Raw genomic sequence first — 23,339 nt, 5'->3', positions numbered from 1 at the left:
CTTCTGGAAAACCTACAAGAATTGAGGAACAGAGAAAAGCTCATTTGAAGGGATTTTAAGACACTAACAAAAACCAAAATAGATGAATCCTCATCGGTATCACCTCAGAAATGCACAGCCGGTGTTCGGCTCGCGCCTGTTCACACTGGTATCTTATGCCATTAGAATGTCTAAGACCTGCCCTTCACAGAGCACGCCTTTTATGCATCGAACCTGAACTTCATTCTGGAATGGATAATAGTTTCATTTCATTCATTCCGGTGAGTCGGCTGGTGTCTGCACAGTGGAAAAATAACAGTGCCAGCACCCGCCCAAGTCTGCCATGGCTCTTGCGAAGTGCAAAGACTGGCTCCTTAGACGCTATTCTTCACGATTTGAAGCTGCACTTTCATGGCAACGATTGTTGTGTCGTGCCGCTCCTTGAGGGCTCCCATGTGATCCTGTTTGGGGATGCATTGAAAGCAGTGGCTAGGGGCGAGTCTGCCCATGCTGCTATCCACCTGAAAAAAAAAATCTTCATTTAACGCAGAAAGTGGGCACTGGAATGCAGAAAGGAGAGGCCAAAAAAATCCATGAGAAACCAAGAAGGGAAAGCACTGTTAAATTTATTACAAGTGAATGTTGTAAAGGAAAACAACTATATTTGTGTCAGTATTTTTTTTAAGGCAGGAAAGAGATTGAATAAACTCTTAGTCATGAGCCTCTGTGCAAAAATGAACTCATGAAATATTTATTCCCTGGGCTCAGATCCTGCAATTGATCCAGAATTGCTAAAATCCTAGATCTCCCCACAAAGTTCTAGAGCCCTTCCCCACTGCATTGTGCCTCAAACAATTCAGAGAGACATTATAAACTTAGTAAGAGTTACGTGAGGTTAAAACGGTTTTCTGGCAGAAAATTCACTGAAACCTTCTGATAACCAGTTTCGCCAAAGGATAATTCCAGACTCAAAGGATAATTCTAGCCTACTCTGCCTCACACAGGACAGAGACCCAGCTGCCACCGAACCTGAAAAGGCTCTCCTGACTCCTTCAGGTGCAGAAGATGTTATAATTTTATAGAGGCCGTTGAATGTTAGGAACAACTGGGAACTCGTGACCAAAGTGAAGCTTTTATGAACAGACACATGATAAATTACCAATGGAGAATTAAAATGTAATGCACTACAACATTTATTCAACAAATATTGACTGTGTTTCTATGCTGTGCCAAGTACTATAATACGCACCGGGAATTGATGTTGAAGAAGATACACAGCCTTTGGCTACAGGCGGTTAATCAACAATCAAAACAAACAGCTTCCAATCTTATGGATTCAGCCATTACCTGTGCTAACGCTAGAATTAGTTCCAGATTGATTGCTTGGAAGATGTCTTGAAAGAGATACAAATTGAGAAAATTTTCCATCTGCCAAGTAGTTGTCTATATAAAGGAATCTAAACCATGCCGAAAAAATATTATTTGACCTTTTCAGACAAGGGGGAAATGAGGTCAGTTCATCTTTACTCTCTAGTCACTTTTTTAAAAACATATTTATTTATTTAGTTTTGAGAGAGAGCACAAGCAGGGGAGAGGGTCAGAGAGAGAGAGGAGACACAGGATCCAAAGCAGGCTCCAGGCTCTGAGCTGTCAGCACAGAGCCTGATGCGGGCCTCGAACTCACAAACCATGAGATCATGGCCTGAGCTGCAGTCAGATTCTTAACCAACTTGAGCCACCCAGGTGCCCCTCTAGTCACTTTTATAAAAGAATAAAACCTCTAAGTCACTGTAAGAAATCGACCCTAATTGACAGACCTAACACTCATAATGTGTCACGTTTCTAAGATTGTTGATAGGAAATTTCTCCTCAAGCCCATTTTTAAAAAGTCACAGTTTTTTCAAACATACTCTCTTCTTACAAATAGTATGCTTGCACTGAATTTAATAAGAACTTGTAGCAGTATGTTAGTCTAATGACCTATTCTGCTCAGCCTCTACTAAATTAAAATTGAAAAAAGTGACAGGTATCCTGGAAACCAAGATGAGCAAATGCACCTTCTTTTATCTCTCGATCGGACATGGCACAAATCAGATTATTTCACTGAGCTGTAATTCCCGGCATATAAACACTTACTAGATGTTTGTCCAAAACTGCAGTGTCTGGAGCCCAGATAAGTGATGAGTTACTTGAGGTCACATCGCTAAACAGTAGCAACACCAAAACTAAGTGCCCACCAGTGTTTTATTTTTTTTTAAGTTTACTTATTTATTTTGAGAGAGACAGAGACAGCCTGAGTGGGGGAGGAGCAGAGAGAGACACACACAGAATCCCAAGTAGGCTCCACACTGTCAGCACAGAGCTCGATGTGAGGCTCGAATTCATGAAACTGTGAGATCATGACCTGAGCTGAAGCCAAGAGTCAGACGCTTAAGTGACTGATCTGCCTAGGTGCCTCCCCCACCAGTGTTCTTTTAATGTCATTGTAATGCTCCTTTTATCCCCATGGTGGGATGGCAGCCTCTTAGTGCTTAAGAGAGCCCTGGGCTCTAGAGTGAGGTTGCGTGGGTTCAGATCCCAGCTTTGCCATTTACTGGCTGTGTGACTTGGAGAAAGTTAGTCAGTCTCTCTGTTCCCATTTCCTTACCTGTAAAATAAGGAAATAAAAATTGTCCCTTCTTCAAATGGTTGTTAGAGGATCAAATAAGGTAATAGATGGCACAAAAATGTTAGCTTTTGCATTTTTTCCTCTGTGAGTATTTAGAGAGCATGATTAATGCACTAGTGTTCAGCCAGGAAGTATGATTCTGGCTGATACCATCTGCTGTAAAAACATGGTAGCTGAGATTCTGCTAAGAGCCCCAAGGGATGAGCCCCAGTTCAGCCTAGTGGACAGGACATGGACTGGAGGGAACCTCTTGTCCTTGGCACACATAGGAAGTGACATATTTGTGTAGCACACTGGGGTAAGCAGACAAGGCTACTTGAGCAGCAACCCATCCACGGTCCATCAGTTGGGCAGCTCTACTGAGATATTTGTCACTATCTCCCGGATGCTTTGGCTCTGACGAGGAATGTGAAATTGTCCCCACTCTGGCTAAAAGGGAAACAGGAGCCAGTTTGCCCCCCCAGCAGTTTCCTCCAGAAGGTGTTTAGAGAGGCTGTGTGCTGTGTGGGCTACCTAGAAGCTGTTCCTGCCTCCAGGAACCCTGCTGCGGAGCTGAGACAGGCTCCAGGAACAGATCAAAGGGTTACTCCGTCCAGGCAGCACACAGTAAGTGCAGTGAGCAACCTAGACCGGATGCCAGAGGACTTCGGATAGAGGATGCGCATTGTGTTTTCCTAGGAGAGACTTCAAGCTGGCACAGTACCTATGGGGGATTTCTTGGCCATCCAGACATTGGCATTTCATTAAAAGCAGAACATCTGTTGATTTCTTCCCTTTCCTGCCTGATTACTGAGTTGTTTGGAAGGTAGAGGAAACACTGCCAGTGTTACTGTTCTTCATTCTGGACAGCAAGGAAGACTGACGAGGTTGGAAATGTATAAGTGGCAAGATCCTTGGGAAAAACTGACTCTTATATCTTGAAATTGTTCATGTGAAATGAGTAGAACTCAGGGTTTAGTCCTTCATGTCAAAGAGAAGATAGGTCGAAAAGGGAATATTTTTCTTATGGACTATGAATGTATCATACATCATCTGAAAGAGAATGGCTTTTAGGGGCCAAAAATTTTAAACAGTATTTTTTTTTTTAAATTTTTTAATGTTTTATTTATTTCTAGGAGAGAGAGAGAGACAGCGTGAGCAGGGGAGGGTCAGAGAGAGAGGGAGTCACAGACTCTGAAACAGGCTCCAGGCTCCGAGCTGGCAGTCAGCACAGAGCCCGACGCGGGGCTCGAACCCACAAACCGCGAGATCACGACCTAAATGAAAGTCGGACGCTTAACCGACTAAGCCACCCAGGCGCCCCTAAAACAGTATTTAAAGGGGCACCTGGGTGGCTCAGTCAGTTGAGCATCCAACCTAAGCTCGGGTCATGATCTCGTGGTCAGGGGGTTTGAGCCCCACATCGGGCTCTGTGCTGACAGCTGGGAGCCTGGAGTCTGCTTTNCAGCTTCCCCCCGCCCCCCCCCCATGCTCTGTCTCTGTCTCTCGAAAATGAATAAATGTTAAAAAATGTTTAAAGACAGTATTTGAAGAGAAAGAAGGTGAAACATATAAAAACAAAGGTATAGACCTTTTGAAAAATGTTTATTTTGAGAGAGAGAGAGAGAGAGAGAGAATCCAAGCAGGCTCCACACTGTCAGTGCAGAGCCTGATGCAGGGCTCAGTCCCACGAACTGTGAGATCGTGACCAGAGCCAAAATCAAGACTCTGACACTTAACCAACGGAACCACCCAGGCATCCCTTAAAGGACTTTTAAAGTTTTATAGATGCCTGGTTTAGTTGGAGCCAAAAGATTAAAAAATTTAATGACAGTCTTTTTGTTTTAAGATTTTATTTTGCAATTACCTATGTTAGCCATTCTTGAGGATGGTATATGAGATTAATAGGACAGACAGACTTTCCTTTGCAACCAGTAAACAAGTCAATACACTAACCCTCAAGGGTGAAAAGAACAAAGTGAAGGAAATTGAAGTACAAGATGAGAGAGTAGTCGGGAAATACTTTGCTGTCTTGCAATTAGTTCAGGCCTTCAGGCTGAGAAAAATGGCCATGAAGAATAATGAGAAAATTCGTATATGTCATTGCTGAGTCAGCATCACTATGCTTTGAAAACCCATGGAGTCTTGGAGAAGTGCCAGAATAGACGGGGAAATGTCATTTCCTGAAAAATGAATTTTAAAAACTGGACTGACAGGCTTGCTTGATGGTGATATTGAAAAAGAACAGTTCTTCTTGAAGTTCTTAGGGAAGGAAGTAGTGTTCAGTTAAGAATAGCATGAATTCCCTCCACATAAGTCATGCTAATCTTTCAAGATTCTTAGTAAGCTAAGAGTACAAGGGCTATCTCATAACTGGTAAGTAGAATGTGTCAGGAACGAAACTTTAATGCGGAAACACTAGATACTAATCTACACACTTCAGAAATAAGAATGACTGCTGAGATTCAGTATCAGTGGAGGCCTTACCAATGCAATAAGCCAAGAAAACAAAAAATAAATGCCGGAAAGGAAGAAACAAAATTATCTTCTTACAATATAAATGAATTATATTTAGTAAGAGAGTTTGGCAAAGTGGCCAGAGGCAGAAATATCCCAAATATCCTGAAGTCAGTAATTCTGTGTATCTAGTAGAATAAAATTAGAGGGAATGTAATAATAAATCTCATTTTCAACTGTGACAAAACGAATATATCTAGGGATTAAATTAATAAGATATGTTGCTTTCCTTCAGGGAAAAGTCAAAAATTCGAACTGAAGGACATTTCAAAAGATCTGAATAAATGGTGAAAAGTATCATATTCCTTATGAATATATTCTCTCAAATTAATCCATAATATTTAATGCTCCAAATCTGAATTCCAAAGGGATTGTTTTGGTAGTAACTTGAGTTGTGGCGTAATCTGGAAGAGTAAGTGCATAGTAATAGTCAAGAAAAAAGAAAAGTGAGATCGGAAAGGGAACAGGATTTATCATATCAGATATTTGAAAACATATGTTAAAACAAAAGTCATTAAGGCAGTCTGTGCTGGTTTAGCAATAGATAAATAGATTGGTAAAAATAGGAAAAATCCACAAACGGACACAAACATGTGTCCAGAATTTTCACCAGAAGCATCTCTGCCACGAGCATTTTTGCTGCAAACATTTTCTACTTGGCCAGAAGGCAATTTTGCCTTGAAAGATAAAGTCATGAAAAATAAGAGAAAAATTTAAAAAAGACATAATGAAACATGAAAAATCGAATAACAAAACTAAAAAGACTTTATTGAAAAATAAAAATATTTGAATATACATCAAAAATGTATAGTGTAGATTCATGGAAAGACTGTAAAAATAACTGATTTCATTTTGTAGGTTGTACCTTGGCGCTTGTCTTTAAAGTCTTCTGTTTATAGTGTTACGTATATGTATTTTTTTAGTTTGTTGATCCATCTCCTCATTCGGCATTACCTCTACTTTTGTCACTAAAATTTCTTCCTTCGTTAACCGAGATAACTGTTTTCCGGTGCTAGGATGCATACTTACAGCTGGGCTTCGTGTTGTTTTCTAGAAGTCTCCCAGGTGCCTCGTTAGCGCAGTAGGTAGCGCGTCAGTCTCATAGAAGTCTCCCTCACTCTTGTTTGTTCTTGGCCTACGGTCACAGGTCTGTTGCTAGCTGTTCCAAAGGTCTATGGGAAAAGTGGAAGAAACGTTAAGGCTGTGATACATTTGTAACTGAACTTTGTTAACATTGTAACTGATGTGTTATTTTCTAGAATAGTATAGTATTCAGTCTGGCTTCGCACTCTCTCATTTCACATTTCCAGTAAGTTTTATCGCCATATTTTCTATCAAGTTGATATACGCAGTTATCATCCACTAATTTAAGACCACCACATCTCTTCATCACCGTCTGGACCATCATGAGGGCTAGCTAAGATTTATATGATATAAAAATGGGGACTTTGCCAATGGAGAAATGAAACCAAACTGTCAGCCAGTTATTTTATATTTTTACAGCAGAATTCTCTCACAGCCAATTAGATATGCAGTGAAAATGTTTGGGGTGAGAAAATGCTTGGGGCAGAGATGTCTACGGCAAAGGTGTTGTTGACAGGAAAACCACCTAGAACCCGTGGTGGATATTGTAGATCAGTCACGGCGATCAGGAAACCTGAAACCACTCTAGATATTTCTCACAGGGAATTGGTTCCTCAAGGGATGGAGCACAAGGAAGCTAACTTGGACAGTGAGGCCACCCAGAAACTAGCAACACTCGAACTAGAGCTGGAGGTCGCAGGGACAAAGGGGTGGCAGTGTTCCAGAGCCCAGGAGCTGGGACCACAGGGACCCCATAGCTACTGCTGGAAATGTCACCCGAGGCAGAAAGAGAAGGGGAAGAAATACCTTGACTTGTCTCCTCTCCCCAGCCTCTTTCGCCGTGCCCATCACTGGCCAAGCCTCCCGAAAAGCCAGAGGGCAGGGAGCCTGGGGAATGTTCTTCTCAGAAGCAGAGTAGGCAGGTGAGGGTAGAGCCGAGCCGGGATCTGAGAGCACTCAGGAAAGTGCCACATGTGGAAGGTGGCATTTCAGGTTAGTGGGACAAGGATGAGTTATTCCTTTGGTGATGTTGGGACAACTGGTTGTTCGTTTCAGAAAAAAGTGAGAACTTTCCCTTCCAGTATGCATGTAAACTCTTCCTGTTGGCTCTTCCCCAGGCTGCGTCAGCTGGCCCTCCTCACTCAACACTTACCAAAGCACCTGCCACTCTGGTGCTTTGGACCCCACTTGGACTTGTTATTCAGCAGCCAGCTCCTTGAGGGCAGGGTCAACTTCCCACTTGTCTTTTCACTCTCATGCCAGGCACAAGACTTGGCACTTAAATATTTATCGAAGGCACGGATACGTAATTTTCCATCTAACCAGTATTCATTGAACACCTGCTGGGTGCTTAGCACAGTGGAGGATATGAAAACCTGTGAAATGATTGTCTGTGGTTCTCCAGACCTTACTGTGTCGTTGGGAAGGCAAGATGTATACATAAGGATGTCCGGGCAGTGAGGTTCTGAGGTCTTAGGATTCTCCCGATGAGTACGTTTGCTGCCTTAAATAGAAGCCAAGACAGATGGGAAGATGTAGCAGATGGGCGGCACGCAGAGAGGCAGCAGTCCTGGACTGTGTCCCAGGCTCAGCTGCTTACCCATGGTGTGACCCGGTCACCTCGTTCCCCCGGTGAACCCTTATGCCCCATATGCAAAATGAAGAGGTTGGACCAGGACAGTGGTCCTCAGCCCTGGCTGCAGAGATAGATGGGACTCAGAGATAGATGATGGTGTAATTGGTCTGGGGTAAGGGCTGGACACTGATATTTTTCAAAATCTTCACTGGCAATTTTTAAAAATCAATTTTATAAAGATATAAATTACTATCATATAAATCACCAATTTAAATTGTACAGGTCAGTGGTTTTTAGCATTTTCATGAGGTTGTACAACCATCACTACGAACTAATTTTAGAACACTTTCACCTCTCCTGAAGAGACCTTGTATCATTAGCAGTCACTTCCTGTTACCCCACCCCCACCCCCATCCTCCCCAGTCCTAGGTAACCACTAATCTACTTCGTATCTCTATGGTTTTGCCTATTCTGAACACTTCATGTAAATGGAATAATATAACACGTGGCCTTTGGTGTCTGGCTTCTTTCACTCAGCATAATGTCTTCAAGGTTCTTTCACGTCATAGCATGGATCAGTATTTCATTCCATTTTATGGCCAAATAATATTTCATTGTATGACTATACCACATTTCATTTATCCATTCATCAGGTGATGGACATTCAGGTTGTTTCTACATTTTGGCTGTTATATTTGATGCTGCTATGAATACTCGTGGACAGGTTTTTGCATGGATGTGTGTTCATTCCTCTTGGACATATACCTGGGAGTGGAATTGCTGGGTCATATGGTAACTGTATGTTTATCTTTCTTGAGAACCTGCCAGGGGGGTTCCCAAAGCAGCTGTGCCATTTTGTATTCCTACCAGCAGCATATGGGAGTTCCCCTGGTGATTTTAATATTCATCTAGGGTTTAAAACCACCAAACACAGGGTCTCCATTTCTATAATTCTGTGATTTCTTATCTAGGAATAGACACCCAGGGCTGCCTCCAGAAGCCCATGTGTCCCAGAACTTGGCTGAGCTGTAGACTGTATGGTGTGATTGGCTTCTGAGAGCATCTGATCATTCCTGGCGTTTTTGAGAGAAAGCCTTGTGGGTTCTATTTTCCAGCTCAGGACCCTCCCCAATTTCTGCCCTGCCCTTGTCACAGTTCTGGGACGGATTCTGGAGGATTATTGTGAATAATANTATTTTAATTGTAACATTTCAAATATTTACTGCATTATTCAGAATGCAACACATTTTGATTGAGCATGCTGGGATCCCAGGACTGGGGAGGGGAGAGGCTTTTGTGGGATCGGGCAGAGCTGTAAGTGTCCCACCCTCCCGGGTCTGCAGAGCTATGGCCACCCCTAATATAGTCAAGAAAATTCTATATGACACCCTCCAGCCCAAGAGAGCACTGGCTTCTCAGGAGTTGGAAGTAGAATGGGAATGGGGGCTTCCCCTGAAAGAAGGGAAGAGAAAAAAATAGTTTGATTCAGCTTCTCATTCACTTTTCCTACCTAACAGGGCACATTGCTCACCTTCCCTGAGCCCCAGTGTAACAACACAAGGCGTCAGCAGCTTCTGTGCAGGATAACTGCACTAGTGAAACCCTGAAGTACCTAGGACAGTGCTCGGCACACAGGCAGCCCTGTTCTTTTTTTTTTTTTTAAACTTTTTTTTTTTAAATGTTTTATTTATTTTTAGGAGAGAGAGAGAGACAGCGTGAGCAGGGGAGGGTCAGAGAGAAAGGGAGACACAGACTCTGAAACAGGCTTCAGGCTCTGAGCCGGCAGTCAGCACAGAGCCCGATGCGGGGCTTGAACCCACGAACTGCGAGATCATGACCTAAGCGAAAGTCGGACGCTCAACCGACTAAGCCACCCAGGCGGCCCAGCCCTGTTCTTCCACACCAGATTTCTTCTCAGCTCTCAGCTCATGGAAGCGGAGACTGAAGCTTATATACCCCTCCTTCATCACCCTCTGAAAACTAGGACTTGAGACCTTCTTTCCAGAAGCCAAGAAGCCTCATGAACTTCACTCTCTCTTGTCAGCACAGAGTTGGTCTCATTTCCTGAACTTTAACCAGTGAGCCCCATGGCTCTGGGGCTGCTGAGTCCTGCTGGACCCTCGGGGTGGGCCTGACCTGCTCTGAGGTCCCTGTGAACAGGGCAGATGCAAAACTCTAGTGGATGCCATTTATATGATAGTCGATGTGTAGGGCACCCCCTAGAGTTCTGCAGGGAACAGTCCAGGGGATCATGAGCAGTGGTTTCCTAGACCTGCAATTATATAAAACGCCGTGAATTAGCATCTCTAGGATGGTGGGCCCTCATGTGTATGAGCTGAGCAAGCTCCCAGGTCATTCCAGTCCTGCTTAGAAACCTTTGCTCTTCTAGAGACCCTTGCCCTGACAAGATTCAGGCAGCTTCTCTGACCCTCATCTATTTCTTTTCCCATTTGTCTTGCTCAGGCTTTTCCGTAAGTAGCTGTGAAAGGAAAATCACACATGCATATTTTATTTGGCACGTTATTAAATGCAATTTATCATTCCCTGCACATATATTTATTTTCCTGTTTAACTTTTCACTGTGGGTTTCCTCGAACTAAAAAATCACAGACTTTTAACTGGGAAAGACAAGTACATGATACCAGTGGTCTAGTCTAAGTCCGTGGCAGACATCACTAATCAATCACAGCACTCTTTCCTCCTGAGCTGGGCACAACCTCAGACTCCTTCTCAATCTTGCATTCCAAGCAGAGGGTGAGAACCGCTTGGAGCTGGCACAGGAGATGGTGTCTGTTTGCCATTCCTCGGAAGGTCTCACTCAAAGCTTTCCAACTCCACCTCCAGCTAACGGCACACCAGATCGCTGCTATAGGACACCTTTCCCCTTGCGTGTTCATTCTCCTATTCGGGTAAACCGAGATGAGCCCTAAATTGGGAAGCCCCTCTACCCTCCTAGGCTAAAGGGAGTTTTTTGTGTTCTGAGCTCCCAGTCTCGGTGCCTCCTTAGGACAGATATTATTTTCAACATATGCGAGAGACAGGAAAATAACACCAACAGGCTTTGGAGTCCACACAGCTGTTGTCAAATCCCAAATCCGCAGCTTCATTAATCCTCCCTCCTTCCTACCTTTCTTCCCTCCCTCCGTTCTTTCCTTTCATCAAAAATGTGTGGAAGACCTACTGTGTACCAGGCAAAGGTCTGTACATCTAGAAAATGGGATATTTTATGTAAAAAAGCTAGCACAGCACCTAGGACGCAGCAAGTACTACATAGATAGCTGGAAGAAAGGATGATTTTCAGACCTGGAAATGCAGCCAGAATCACCTGACCCACCTGGTGTCATAGAAAAAGAAACTGAAGCCCAGAGCAACTGTCCAACGTTCCTGCACAGGTTGAGGCGCAGAACTAAGACTAGAACCCAGGCGTTTCTATTTTTTTTTTTTGCCCCTGTTACTGGCCGCACGGAGAAGCTAGATACCCTTGGTTATGTTTCGTGTTGGAGGAATGAAGCTGGGCTGTGATCCCCAGGAGCCAAAGTCATACCTTATTCACATCCTTACACACACATGTGCCATGTAAGCCTGTCCTGAGCGAAGTCTCCAGGAAGCGGCCAGTGTGGACAAGAACAGCACCCTGGCTCCAGCTCTGTGGGCAGCGGGCTGGAGAGAGTAGATGCAGGGAGAGCAGTCAGAAATCTGTTTTCAGGAGTCTAAATGGGAGACGACATGGGCTTGCAATAGGGTGACTTTGGTGAAAATGGAAAGAGCAGTTGGAATGAAAGATGTCAGGGCATTGCCCTTTGCAGGTGTTTTCTGCATGGTGGGGTGATCAAGAGGAAGAGAAAGTGACTTCTTTTTGTGTCATGATCTTGTCATGGGATGGCTACAGAATTATGTGTTGCTGTTGCTTTTTATTTCCTCCTCCTATTTAAGGACTGTCTTTTTTTAAAAAAAATAGAAGCTCTATAGCTTCGGATTAAGAATTTGTTAAGGTTTAAGATCTCTGATATATACAAATTTCTACTTTCTGCTTTTTCTTTGAGCAGGACGTTGCCATTGTGTCCTGTTTTACAATAACGCTGTGGGTCTGTTTGTTGAACCTGTTTTCTCCTGGCTTTTAATGGCCAGAGAACATCTTTTAAAGTTTGCACAGGACTTTCAAGACACTTTGCTTTTCTAAATCCTGACTCTGACACCCTCCACAGCTACCCGCTCCCTTCCCCAGGGCTCAGCAGCTCGGACCGGCTGCCGTTTGGCATCGAGGAGAACGGGGGCACACCTTTCACTACCAAAGCTTCAGGAAGGCACCACCATCACCACCACCAGCACCAGCACCACTCAAACTATGGCCTCTCGCTGACTCTGGAGAACAAGGAGGGGCCTTTGAGGTCCCCAAACTCCAGCAGTAAATCCCTTACAAGTGAGTAGGAGTGCAGAGGGCAGGGCGAGCGGAGGGAGGCTGCAGGGCATGGGCGGCTTCCCTAGATCTTCAAGACAGAACCCTTCAGTGCAGCATAGACAGGCAGTAACATCAGTTCTGGGTTGCCAGGGCTGGGCAAGAGCAGGCAAGAGCCCTGTGCATTTAAGCAGGAGCAGCTGAAGGTTTATGGTCTTACCGGGAAACTGATTTAACCCCAACGTGGCAGTTCTCTCTCCACCTCCTTCCTTAGCTGCTCCTGTTTCCACTGGCGCAAATAATAGAAAGAGGAAGGGAGCCAGGTGGCTAGAATCTGTACCTTCCTAATTACAGGAAAACCCATTCAGTCCCATTTCAGACATCGTCATCCAGAGCACAGTGATGTCAGGGAGGCCCAGTGTTTTAGGTGCCAGTGAGAGAAGTTGGGGAAAAGCAGAGTAAGCAATCAGAAGCATTTTTAGCAATAGGCTGGAGTGATTTTGTATTTTGTATCTGTTAAAACTAATAAAATTGGCTTGGATTTTGTTTGTCTATTATTTTGGTGTTCTAGAAAAGCCCCTTTGTTATACTTTACCAAAGAATTGTTCTGCAACAGACTAAAGGGGAAGAGCTGGTTCTTTATCACATGTGATATGCCAAAGCAAGAGGCTTCGATTCTGGTTTTCTCTGTGGAGCCAAGTTCCCTCTTGGACCTGCAGTTTTCTCATCTATGAAATGGAGTAGAGCATGTCTAGTTGATGACCAAGGAATCTTCCAGCTCTGACATTTCATGAGTCTGTGAGCTGGTGGAAAGGATGAGCTAAGGAGCCTTCACCTGTAGACCACAGGGGACAGTTCTAGGTTGGCTGAGCTGGAAATGGAAATACGTCATTCACTCGGTGTTGAAGACTCAGAACTTGATCCCCACGTCACTCCACATTGCCTTTCCAGGCCACGCCTCATCTTTTTGTATCCGGATGACTGTAACTGCCCCCTAAGGGGTCCCTCCCCAGTGCAACCTCCATCTTGTACCTGCAGAGCTCTCATCATAGCTCTGACCAAAGACCTTTCAATGGTGTGTCACTGTCCCGAGATAAAGCCCACATGGCCACACACAGACCTTCCCAGCCCGGCCCCTGCCAAGGACTCCAGCCTTCCCCGACCGCTCACTACACCCCAGCCACACGAAAGTCCTCTCCTCTCACCAGGTGCTGCACTGTGCTCCTTTGCACCTGGTATTCCCTGTGCCTGGAGTGCTTTTCTCCACCCTAGTGACCTCCTGCACATTTCTTCCGGAACCAGCTCACATGTTGTCACTGGGACTTTCTCTAACACGCCTTTCTGATTCCTAGCTCTGGCGTGCCTTCCCTTTGGCCCCTATAGCAATTAAATAACTTTATCACTCTTATATGGAATATCTGCACATGTCTCTGTCTTCTTCACTAAACCAGAATTGTGCCTCATTTATCTTTTTATTCCAGCTGCCCAGATCCCAATTGCAAATAATACTTGGCACGAGTATTATTATATAATGAATATTTCATAATTAATGAATATTTCACTATATTAATGGATAAATACTAGCCAGTGGAAGGAGTAGAGGCAAACTAATCCAAAATAGTACAGAAATCCAAATCCGTGAATTTGGTTTTAGAAATGTAACATGGTTTTCAAGGCTCATTCATACGCCTGTGAGCCTGAACACTCACCTTTCTAACTTGCATAGTGTTTTTGCATTAATAAAGCATTTGTATACAGATGACCTCACTTAATAGTCACAGCAACCCTGCAGGATAAGTAATTTTATTTTCATTTTAAAATGGCTCAGAGGCTCAGAGAGGTAAAGTGACTTGCCTGAGGCCACTCAGCTCGTGTAGGGGGGTTAGGCCTTGAACCCTTGATTTTAGGTGTTCTTACAGCCCATCAGCTGGTCATATTCAAGGGATTTGAGCTCCTGGGAGAGACAGCAGACAGAAAGGGTGCTGGGGATCAGGCTCTGGAGAACATCTCGTAACATGTAGATCTCTATATCTTTATATCCGGTGTATCTCTATCACATATATATTTCAACCTTTCTTTATTCATTCCCCTGGCCACTTGTAGAGCTGAGTCCAGGCACACCCGCGCTGTTCAGCGAAGCTGCTGCCCATCTAAAGAAGCTGGAATTGGAAACTGTGAAGGCTGCTGGACCCTGGCCTGCTCTGCACATCAACATAAATAAGGTGCCAAGGAGCAGGGCTGGGGGATGAGCGTGGAACTGGGGCTCACATCAAATCCCTGGTTATGACCCTGGCCCGCCTCCTACTTTATGTGCCTTTGTCTCGGAGAGATTTCCATCCAATTTTTCCAGACATTTCTGTTCAGTCTCTTTGGGTGAATTACAGCACGAGGAATTGCGCTCAGTGCTGAGGCTAACAGGCTGGATGGGTCTGTTGGTGAGCCCTCCCTCCTTCTAGGGCTAAAGCCCAATGAGGAGGCACCCACATTTACCTCTTCCCATTTTTACCTCTCTCTATTGGCCTGCTCAGGCTGCTATAACAAAATACCATAGACACGGTAGCTTAAACAATAGGTATTTCTCATTCTTCTGGAGGCTGGGAGGGCAAAGGTGTCAGCCACTTTGATTCACTAGTAAAGGCTCTCTTCCTGACTTGCAAATGGTTGCCTTGTCACTGTGTCCTTACCTGCAAAGAGAACTCACTCTCTCTCCTCCTCCTCTTCTTTTTTTTTTTTTTTAATTTTTATTTTAGAGAGAGAGAGTGTGTGTGAGCGGGAGAGAGGGGTGGAGGGAGAGAGAGAATCTTAAGCAGGCTCCACACTTAGAGCTGAGCTCAACACGGGGCTTGATCCCACCCACAGCCCTGGGATCATGACCTGAGCTGAAATCAAGAGTCGAACACTCAACCAACTGAGCTACCCAGGCGACTTCACTTTTTCTTTTTCTTTTTTTAAAAATGTTTTATTTTTAAGCAATCTCTACACCCAGTGTGGGTCTTGAACCCAAAACCATGAGATCACGAGTTGCATGCTCTACTCACGGAGCCAGCCAGGTGCCCCTCTCTTTTCTGTTTCTTATAAAGCCATTAATCCTATCATCAGGGCCCCATCCCATGACCTCCTCTAAATCTGTTTACTTCCCAAAGGCCTCATCTCATCATATTGTGGGATAGGGCTTCAACCCATGAATAGGAGAGGGGGCCACAATTCAGTCCATAGCGCCCTCTGTCTCTCACTCTGACAGTGCCTGGCACAGAACCGATGCTCAGTTACTGTTTGCTGATGGAAAGAAGGGAGAGATTTAAGGAAGGGGGAAGAGAAGAACAAGGTGAAAGCAAAATTCTCTTTTGGCTAGACCGGTTCTTTTTTAAAAATGTTAAAAAAAATTTTTTTTAATTTTGAGAGAGAGAGAGAGAGAGCGAGAGAGCGCAGAGAAGGGGCAGAGAGAGGAAGAGAGAGAATCCCTAACAGGCTCTGCGCTGTCAGCAAGGAGCCCGATGTGGGGCTTGATCCCATGAACCATGTGAGATCATGATTTGAGCCAAAATCATGATTTGATGCTTAACTGATTGAGCCACCCAGGCACCCTTGACTAGGCCTGTTTGTATATCCAAATGGACAGCCTTATGAAAGCCAAATTTTATCTTAAAATGGTGAAAACTCACCATTAAGTAATGATGTTAGTTGTATGTTGCTGTAGATTTCTTTACCAAGTTGAGGAAGTTCCCTTCCTTTCTTTTTAAAAATGTATTTATTTGTTTTGAGAAAGAGAGAGCAAGAGAGTGCACACAAGTGGGGAGGGGCAGAGAGAAAGGGGGAGAGAGAATCCCAAGCGGACTCCACACTGTCAGCACAGAGTGCAGTGTGGGGCTCAAGCCCATGAACTGTGAGATCGGGATCTGAGCTGAAATCAGGAGTCTGAAGCTTAACTGACTGAGCCGCCCAGGCGCTCCAGCTCTGCCCCGTTCTAAGAGGGAATAGGAAGAATTTGGAAGATCTGGTCTGGGAAGCTCTCCCTCCTTACCTGCACTGGTGAGCGTGGGAAGGGGACACCTCCCACCCGGGCTGGTCCTCCACCACAGCCAACCCTCTAGCCTGTACTAGGCTTCCAGGGTTTCTCAGAAGACCCTCATTTCCCTGCATGCCTCCTTCCCCCAAATGGCAGCCTAAAGTCCCCTTGACAACACCAAGGGCCCACTTACCCACTTTTTCTTCTCTGCCACCCTCCTTGATGGCCAGCTGGAAAGAATCCCTCCTTCAGGGTGGCACTTACATTCATTCAATCAACGAGCCCTTACTGAGCAGCCTATAGTAGGTGCTCATAATATCATGTGCTAATACATCACATGTTCCCTGGATTGGTCTTCTTTCTCTTAGTCTTAACTTCATTTTCAAGCTTTTATCTTTTTTTTTTAATGTTTTATTTATTTCTGAGAGAGAGAGACAGACAGACAGACAGCATGAGCAGGGGAGGGTCAGAGAGAGAGGGAGACACAGAATCCGAAGCAGGCTCCAGGCTCTGAGCTAGCTGTCAGCACAGAACCCGACGCGGGGCTCAAACCCATGAACCGTGAGATCATGACCCGAGCCGAAGTCGGGTGCTTAACTGACTGAGCCACCCAGGCGCCCCTCAAGCTTTTTTCCCCTGCAGTCACACAATAAATGGTTTTAACAGAGGCTTACCTAGAGCTTGACAGGATCCAGAAAATATTTTGTGAGCAAATACAGCAGATAGCAGTGGACTGCTCCCAGCGGAACATAGTTTGTAGTTGCCATGAGTATTGGTGGGCCGTCACCAGTCGTGGCTTGCTCTGGGTGACGGGGTAGCTGAGACAACTCTGAGTTGCTGCACATCACCCTGGAGCCCCTTTTTTCTTTCTTTTTTAATTTTAAATTTTTTGCTACTGTGAACAATGCTGCTCTAAGCATTTGTGTCAAGTTTTTTTTAATGTTTATTTTCGAGAGAGAGATGGAGAGTGAGTGGGGTGGGGTGGGCAGAGGGAGAGGGAGACACAGAATCTGAAGCAGGCTCCAGGCTCTGAACTGTCAGCACAGAGCCCGACACGAGGCTCGAACTCACAGAAATGTGAGATCATGACCTGAGGTGAAGTTGGACGCTTAACCAAATGAGCCACCCAGGTGCCCCTGGAGCCCCTTTTCGCTATTTCCACTTGAGAAAATACATCAGTAAGCAAGTGGGATAAAGTGATGTCAGATAACTTGAGTTTGTCTTAACATGTAGGCAAAGTATATTACTTCATGCTGTGATTTATCATTAATCAAACATTCAGTGCAACAGACCTCACAACTTTTCAGGATCCACAGTTGGCAAACAATGGCTTCAGTGGCTTTCAAGGATCAAGAGTCCTCTGATTTTTCTGAGATTTGGATAAGTTCCTGCTCTTGATGGTGAGAAGACATTTTCATCACCCATTTCCAAAGTGACATCCAAAATTATCACAGGAATTGAGATCTTACCAGATTTCAAACGTGTAAACAATTTTATAAACAATTATAAAATGCATCTGATCATTTCTTTATCCCCAAATGACTTCCCCAAACAGATGGACTGCTTCCAACTGTAATCATATCAAAGCCCAATTGTCATTTATTTGTATGGTTTAAAAGTCTGTATTTCAACATTGAATAATAAAGCATCTTTTCACAGTTCAAACCGAATGCAAAATACAACATGTGGTCATGCAAAAGAGAGAAAGTACAGCATTCGTGAAACCATCCTTCAGGCTGGAATTATGGACTCATAGCCCAGATGTTTACCTTATAGAAATATCTTTGATGCAAGCATAGTCGTAGAATGACAGTCGGCTTTTCCAAAATTTATATTGGTCTTCACCTGAGTCCATTTGTAGAGCTGGGCAGTAACTCCTGCTTTGTCAGACAGAATAGGAACAAGCCAGCTTGGATTTTATGTCCAAAAAAGCAGTTTAATAAGACTAAATTCAAAGGGGAAATCAATGCTGAATTCTCATTTCTTTTTTTACTTTAGCAGCATTCATTGTTTTAAAATACATCTTTGGTCATTACTGCCAGTATAACTATACCCTGGTAAGCGATTGTCAGAAACCTCAGGTGGGCTTTAGAACCAATTTAATTCTTGTATTCCAGTGTCTCATTCCAAAAAATTAAATCTAATTTAAAAATTAACTCTTCACATGCCAATGAAAAGACACATGCTGGTGTTAAACAATTATCTTCATGTGGCAGGATGTACAAGCACAAGATAAGTGATCCTAGAGCAGTCCTGTCAGCTCATCTTGCAAAATAAATAAGCTACTTATTTGCCTTTTGGGGATAATGATTCCAGTCAATAGAGTCTTTTTTCTTTATACCCAACTTGATGGCTTAGGATTATTAGTGTCCTCATATCTGATGTTCTTATGTACTTGTATTTTCTAACCAAAGAATCTAACGTGAAAGTGCCATTGATACCTATTTTTTCCCCTCATTTGCTAATCACAATAATCTTATGAAGAAAAAAACTGAGACCCAGAGAGGCTAAGGGGACCCAGTACGGCCGAGTGTTTAAGAGCCGTAGCTTGTTGTCACCTGATCCTGAGTGTGAAGGCTGGCCCTTTTTCATTCTTTCTGTGTGACCAGGGCAGATGACTTACCATCTCTCTGCTTTCTTTTTCTCATCTATAAAATGAGGATAATCATCCTATCTATCTTCAAATGGGATGGTCAAGTGAGAGGACCCAATGAAATGTGCTTAGTGGGTGCCTGGCCCACAATGAGCTCTCAGTAAACGTGAGCTGGCATTATTTTTCTTTTTATCATTATGATCATAATCATGATCATTATCAGCGTCATCTTCTTTCTAGATGCCAGAAAGGGAAAGAGCGATTAAAATCCAGGTCTTTTGTCTCTGCTTGTCTTGCTGTTACATGAAATTGCTTCATTCTACTTGTTCTACCAAATGCTCCTCTCTGCATTTGGAGAGCTCTTTTCTTCTTTATTATATGATGTCAACCAGCCAGTTGCCCTATACTTCCTCTGGGGCTTCCATAACACTCTTGCTATGTGTATCAAGGTGCTCGATCGGACTTTCAAATTAGTAAATGAGATTAATTTTGGAACTTGCAGAATTTGAAGACTTTGCAACATTTTGTTCTTGCCCTGGTACACTATGGCTAACGTGCCACATGAAGTCCTGATATCACTTAATTGACTTTTAGCAATCATATGGTCTTATATCTTTCTTATTAAGCACATCTCTTTAATAATAACTATATACCATTATACTCTTCTTTAGTAGGTATTTATTGAGCATCCGCTGTGTGCCGAGCACTGGAATATGCAATTACCACAACAGGCATGGTTAACATTAAGATGTTAATTCCAGTGGGATGTGTCTACCATGAAGGATGATTTCAGGTTATATACCTAGATGAGTATTTTTTAATAGTTATGTAATTATCATAATGTCTATTATAATAATCAGAATAGTCACCAAGCCTATGATTTCAAAGATATTATTGTTTAGGACACACTTAAAATAGGTAGTCCCAGGGTAATCCACCATAATTGGATCATATAAACTATGGGTACCTGTTGGGGCGCCTGGCTGGCTCAGTCAGTAGGGTATGTGACTCTTGGTCTTGGGGTTGTGGGTTCGAGCCCTACATTAGGTGTCAAGATTACTTAAAAATAGGGGCGCCTGGGTGGCTTAGTCGGTTGAGCGTCCGACTTTCGCTTAGGTCATGATCTCGCGGTTCGTGGGTTCGAGCCCCACGTCGGGCTCTGTGCTGACTGCCAGCTCAGAGCCTGGAGCCTGTTGCAGTCTGTGACTCCCTCTCTCTCTGAGCCTCCCCTGCTCACACTGTCTCTCTCTCTCTCTCTCCTAGAAATAAATAAAAAAAAAATTTAAAAAAAAGATTACTTAAAAATAAAATCTTTAATGGGTGCCTGGGGGGCTTAGTCGGTTGAGCTCCTGACTCTTGATTTTGACTCAGGTCATGTTTCCAGGGTTGTGGGATGGAGCTCCATGTTGGGCTCTGCACTGAGCATGGAGCTCTCGTAAGATTCTCTCACTCTCTCCTTCTGCCCCCTTCTCCGCTTGTCCTCTCTCTCTCTAAAAAAAAAAAAATTAAAATAAAATAAAATCTTTAAAAGTAAAATAAATTATAGGTACATGTTTAGTTAGTACCTGGGAAATGGCAAAAATGGAGAAGTTGGTACCAAATTACACTCTATAAGGAGGTAGCACAGATACAAGTTTATTGAGATTCATAATTTCAGTAAGATTTATTGCAAAAATACCGATGACTATTTTGCACTCTTCTCCAACAAGTCACAGAATTGAATCTTTCTTTATAAGAGGGGGCAGTAATGGGGGAAACAGCATTGCTCTAGGCTGTGGGAAACTCCAGGCTGGGGTCCTGGAGCTGCCCCAGGCTCTCGCTGCTTAACTCTGGAAGAGCCTCTTCTCTTTAACCTTCCTCATGAGTTTCCTGGTACGTCCTCTCCCCATTTCATGAGAGAAGGAGAGGATGTGCTGGTGAATACTTCGCAAATAGTACAAGCAGTGGCACAAATATAAGGAGTTGGTGGCACACTTGGGCATGTGTTTAAGACTGTGTGTTATTTGCAATTATGGTTGATGAGAAAGGCTAATGTAAGTGCCGCCTTTCCTCTTTGCTTATAATCTGTGGCATGTTTTGGATTTGTCACAGGCTGAAGAAAAAAAAGTTTCTGAGAAGACTCTTCAGACCCCACTTTTGCCTTCCCCTGTAGCCGATCACGTGAAGTGTAACATTTTGAAAGCCCAGTTGGAGAATGCATCCCGAGTGAGTGCTCAGGTGCGCAGAGTGCATGCATTCCTTTGACTTCACTTCACGGGATTTTCTTCCCTCCATATAGAAGAAAGAGGCACTCTAGGCCTGAGATACTGTCTGTCAGCGTCCAGTCAGGAGACGGGAACCACACCTGTTGTGTGAAAAATTTCAATACCAAGAGTTATTAACTGGTCTACACTTACTGACTGGGGGAGCGAGGGGGCCGGCTCTGTAGGTTGTGGTGGGTGGGAAAGCCACAGGCTGCTGCAGTGACCTCCAGCATACGTGCAGCGGGCCTCACTGGCTGCTTGCGCGCCCCTTCCGCCCCCGCCATTCTTTGTGGGACTCACCAGAGGGAGGAAGAACAGGCTTCTATCAAAATCATATGACATAATTCCTCCCAGGCTTATTACACTGATATGAAAAGACAGTTTCTGAATTCCTTTGTAAGCTGTGATATGTGAGCATAGAGCTGATTATTATTCCTGATCTAAAATGTGAGGGGGGGGGATTAAACTGTGGGTGTGATTTTTTCCCACACCATCCCTTTCTCATTCAAGCGTGAGGTGGCACATAGCAGGGGCTCAATAAAAGTATGAATGCAAGCATTGATTGCATCTGAATGATTAAGTGTTAATCCCGATCATGGGGGATGACTCATGAAAACATTTTTTTGTTAACTTATATAAATACCAGAAAAAATTTGTTATTGACTGAGCACTTGGTGCTTTGAGTTACCTTCACATTTCTGTAATCCTTCAAATGTTGGAGACTTGAAAACATTTTTTTTGCTCCCCAAGATCCTCAGTTTTAACTCACCTGCCTGTTTCCTTTAGCAGGTTGGAAAAGAGGAATCAACCTTTGTAAATATCAATAAGAAATCCAGTCTTCAGGATGCTAATGTAAGGTCTGTTGCTTCCTGTTTGAATGGGGAAACAGTACTCTGTGTCAACGTTTTCCTTGAAACATTACTCACAAGGGCATTTGCTGATAAAATCAGAGAGGAAAAAAGAAAACTGAAAATAATGTGAGCACAAAGGAATAGAAAAAGACTGGTTTAAAACAAAGACTGGCTTAAGTCTCAGAAATGCTGCTTATTCTGTTTTATTATTTCTACCTGCTGTGCTAACAAGGAAATCACTTTGAGTTGCTTTTCAAACATATAGCTAAGACTCTGTCCTTCCCCTGCGTGGTGTCATTTAAAGGCTCAGCTTTGCTCTCAGTGTGGATTCCAGACTTCTCAACAGAGCACAGGAGATCCTTTAGGATCTGCCTTATGCCCTCCGTCCCAGCTCAGCTTATCACTCTTCCCTTGGCCATTGACATGCTCTTCATACTGAGTTATTCTGAGGTTCTAGAACCACACATGTTCTTTAAAGCTTCCAGGCCACCGCCGCTTCAGCCCCAGAGGAAAACCTTCCTCTTCTGGTCTCACAGAGAGCAGACACATTTCCCCCTCTCAGCCCAAGTAAGTAAGAGCCTATAGATCATGGCAACTCCATTGCCAGCTTGGTGATCTGCTAATACTGGTAAGGTCTCTTGAGGGTAGGGTTTCCTAAAATGCATCCAAGGGTCACGGCATCAGTCTCTTGTTAAAAATGCAGACTCTTGGGTCCTACTCCAGACTATTCACATCCTTTGGGGTGCGGTGGACAGGAACCAGAATTTCAACAAGTCCCCCAGGAACTACTGCTCTGGACAATTCTCAATGTTCAAAATGAAACTAATACTTTTCTATGTCACCTTTGATTCCTAATCCCTATTTTTGGTATAACTTTGTCATACCCCAGGGCATATACCCAGCTGCCTCCTGGACTTTTCAAAATCTTAATTCATCTCCTCCCATCCTATCCTACTAACCCTTCACCTGTTTTTCAATCTTGGTTAATGGCATTATTATCTACCTATTATCCAGATCTGATGCCTGAGCGTCCTTGATTTTCTCCTCCTTCATCCCTTCATATCATTGGTTACCAAGTCCTGCTAACTCAGTGTTCATATTTTCCCTACATCTGTCCTTTCCTCTTCATGACCCTGATCTACCTTGAAACCTTACCATCCCTCTGCCTGGATACCTACCCCCAGCCTTTGAAAGTGCTCCTGGCCAGCCTGTCTTCAGCAGTATCCTCTTCCTTGTTCTAAGGGCCTTTCTAAAATGCAAATCTGAATATGCCCTTCTCTTACCTCAAACCTCTAGTGACGCCTTGGCTTTCAGTGTAAACTCCGGAGCCTGAGGCCCCTCATGAACTCGCCCCTATTTTCCCCACTGTAGTGGAAATACCCTGCTCTTCTGCTGGGACCTTCCTGATCATCAGCAGCAGCACCTTGCATTCCCTAGCCCTTCACTGT

The 23,339-nt window shown here is 43.9% G+C and overlaps 1 protein-coding gene across 1 annotated transcript in view; it reads left to right on the top strand.

The window, feature by feature from the left end:
• Positions 1–23,339, top strand: part of EPB41L4B (erythrocyte membrane protein band 4.1 like 4B) — a 162,365-nt gene that overhangs the window by 118,223 nt on the left and 20,803 nt on the right. The window contains exons 17-20 of the mRNA XM_077769762.1: positions 12,008–12,222; positions 14,302–14,420; positions 20,889–21,014; positions 21,827–21,897. Of these exons, the coding sequence (XP_077625888.1) occupies positions 12,008–12,222; positions 14,302–14,420; positions 20,889–21,014; positions 21,827–21,897 (531 nt within the window). The remainder of the gene's footprint in view (positions 1–12,007; positions 12,223–14,301; positions 14,421–20,888; positions 21,015–21,826; positions 21,898–23,339) is intronic.

The sequence above is a fragment of the Crocuta crocuta genome, unplaced genomic scaffold (genome assembly GCF_008692635.1).
Source record: "Crocuta crocuta isolate KB4526 unplaced genomic scaffold, BGI_CrCroc_1.0 scaffold95, whole genome shotgun sequence".
Taxonomy (NCBI): Eukaryota; Metazoa; Chordata; class Mammalia; order Carnivora; family Hyaenidae; genus Crocuta; species Crocuta crocuta.
This window is presented reverse-complemented; position numbering and strand designations above follow the sequence as displayed.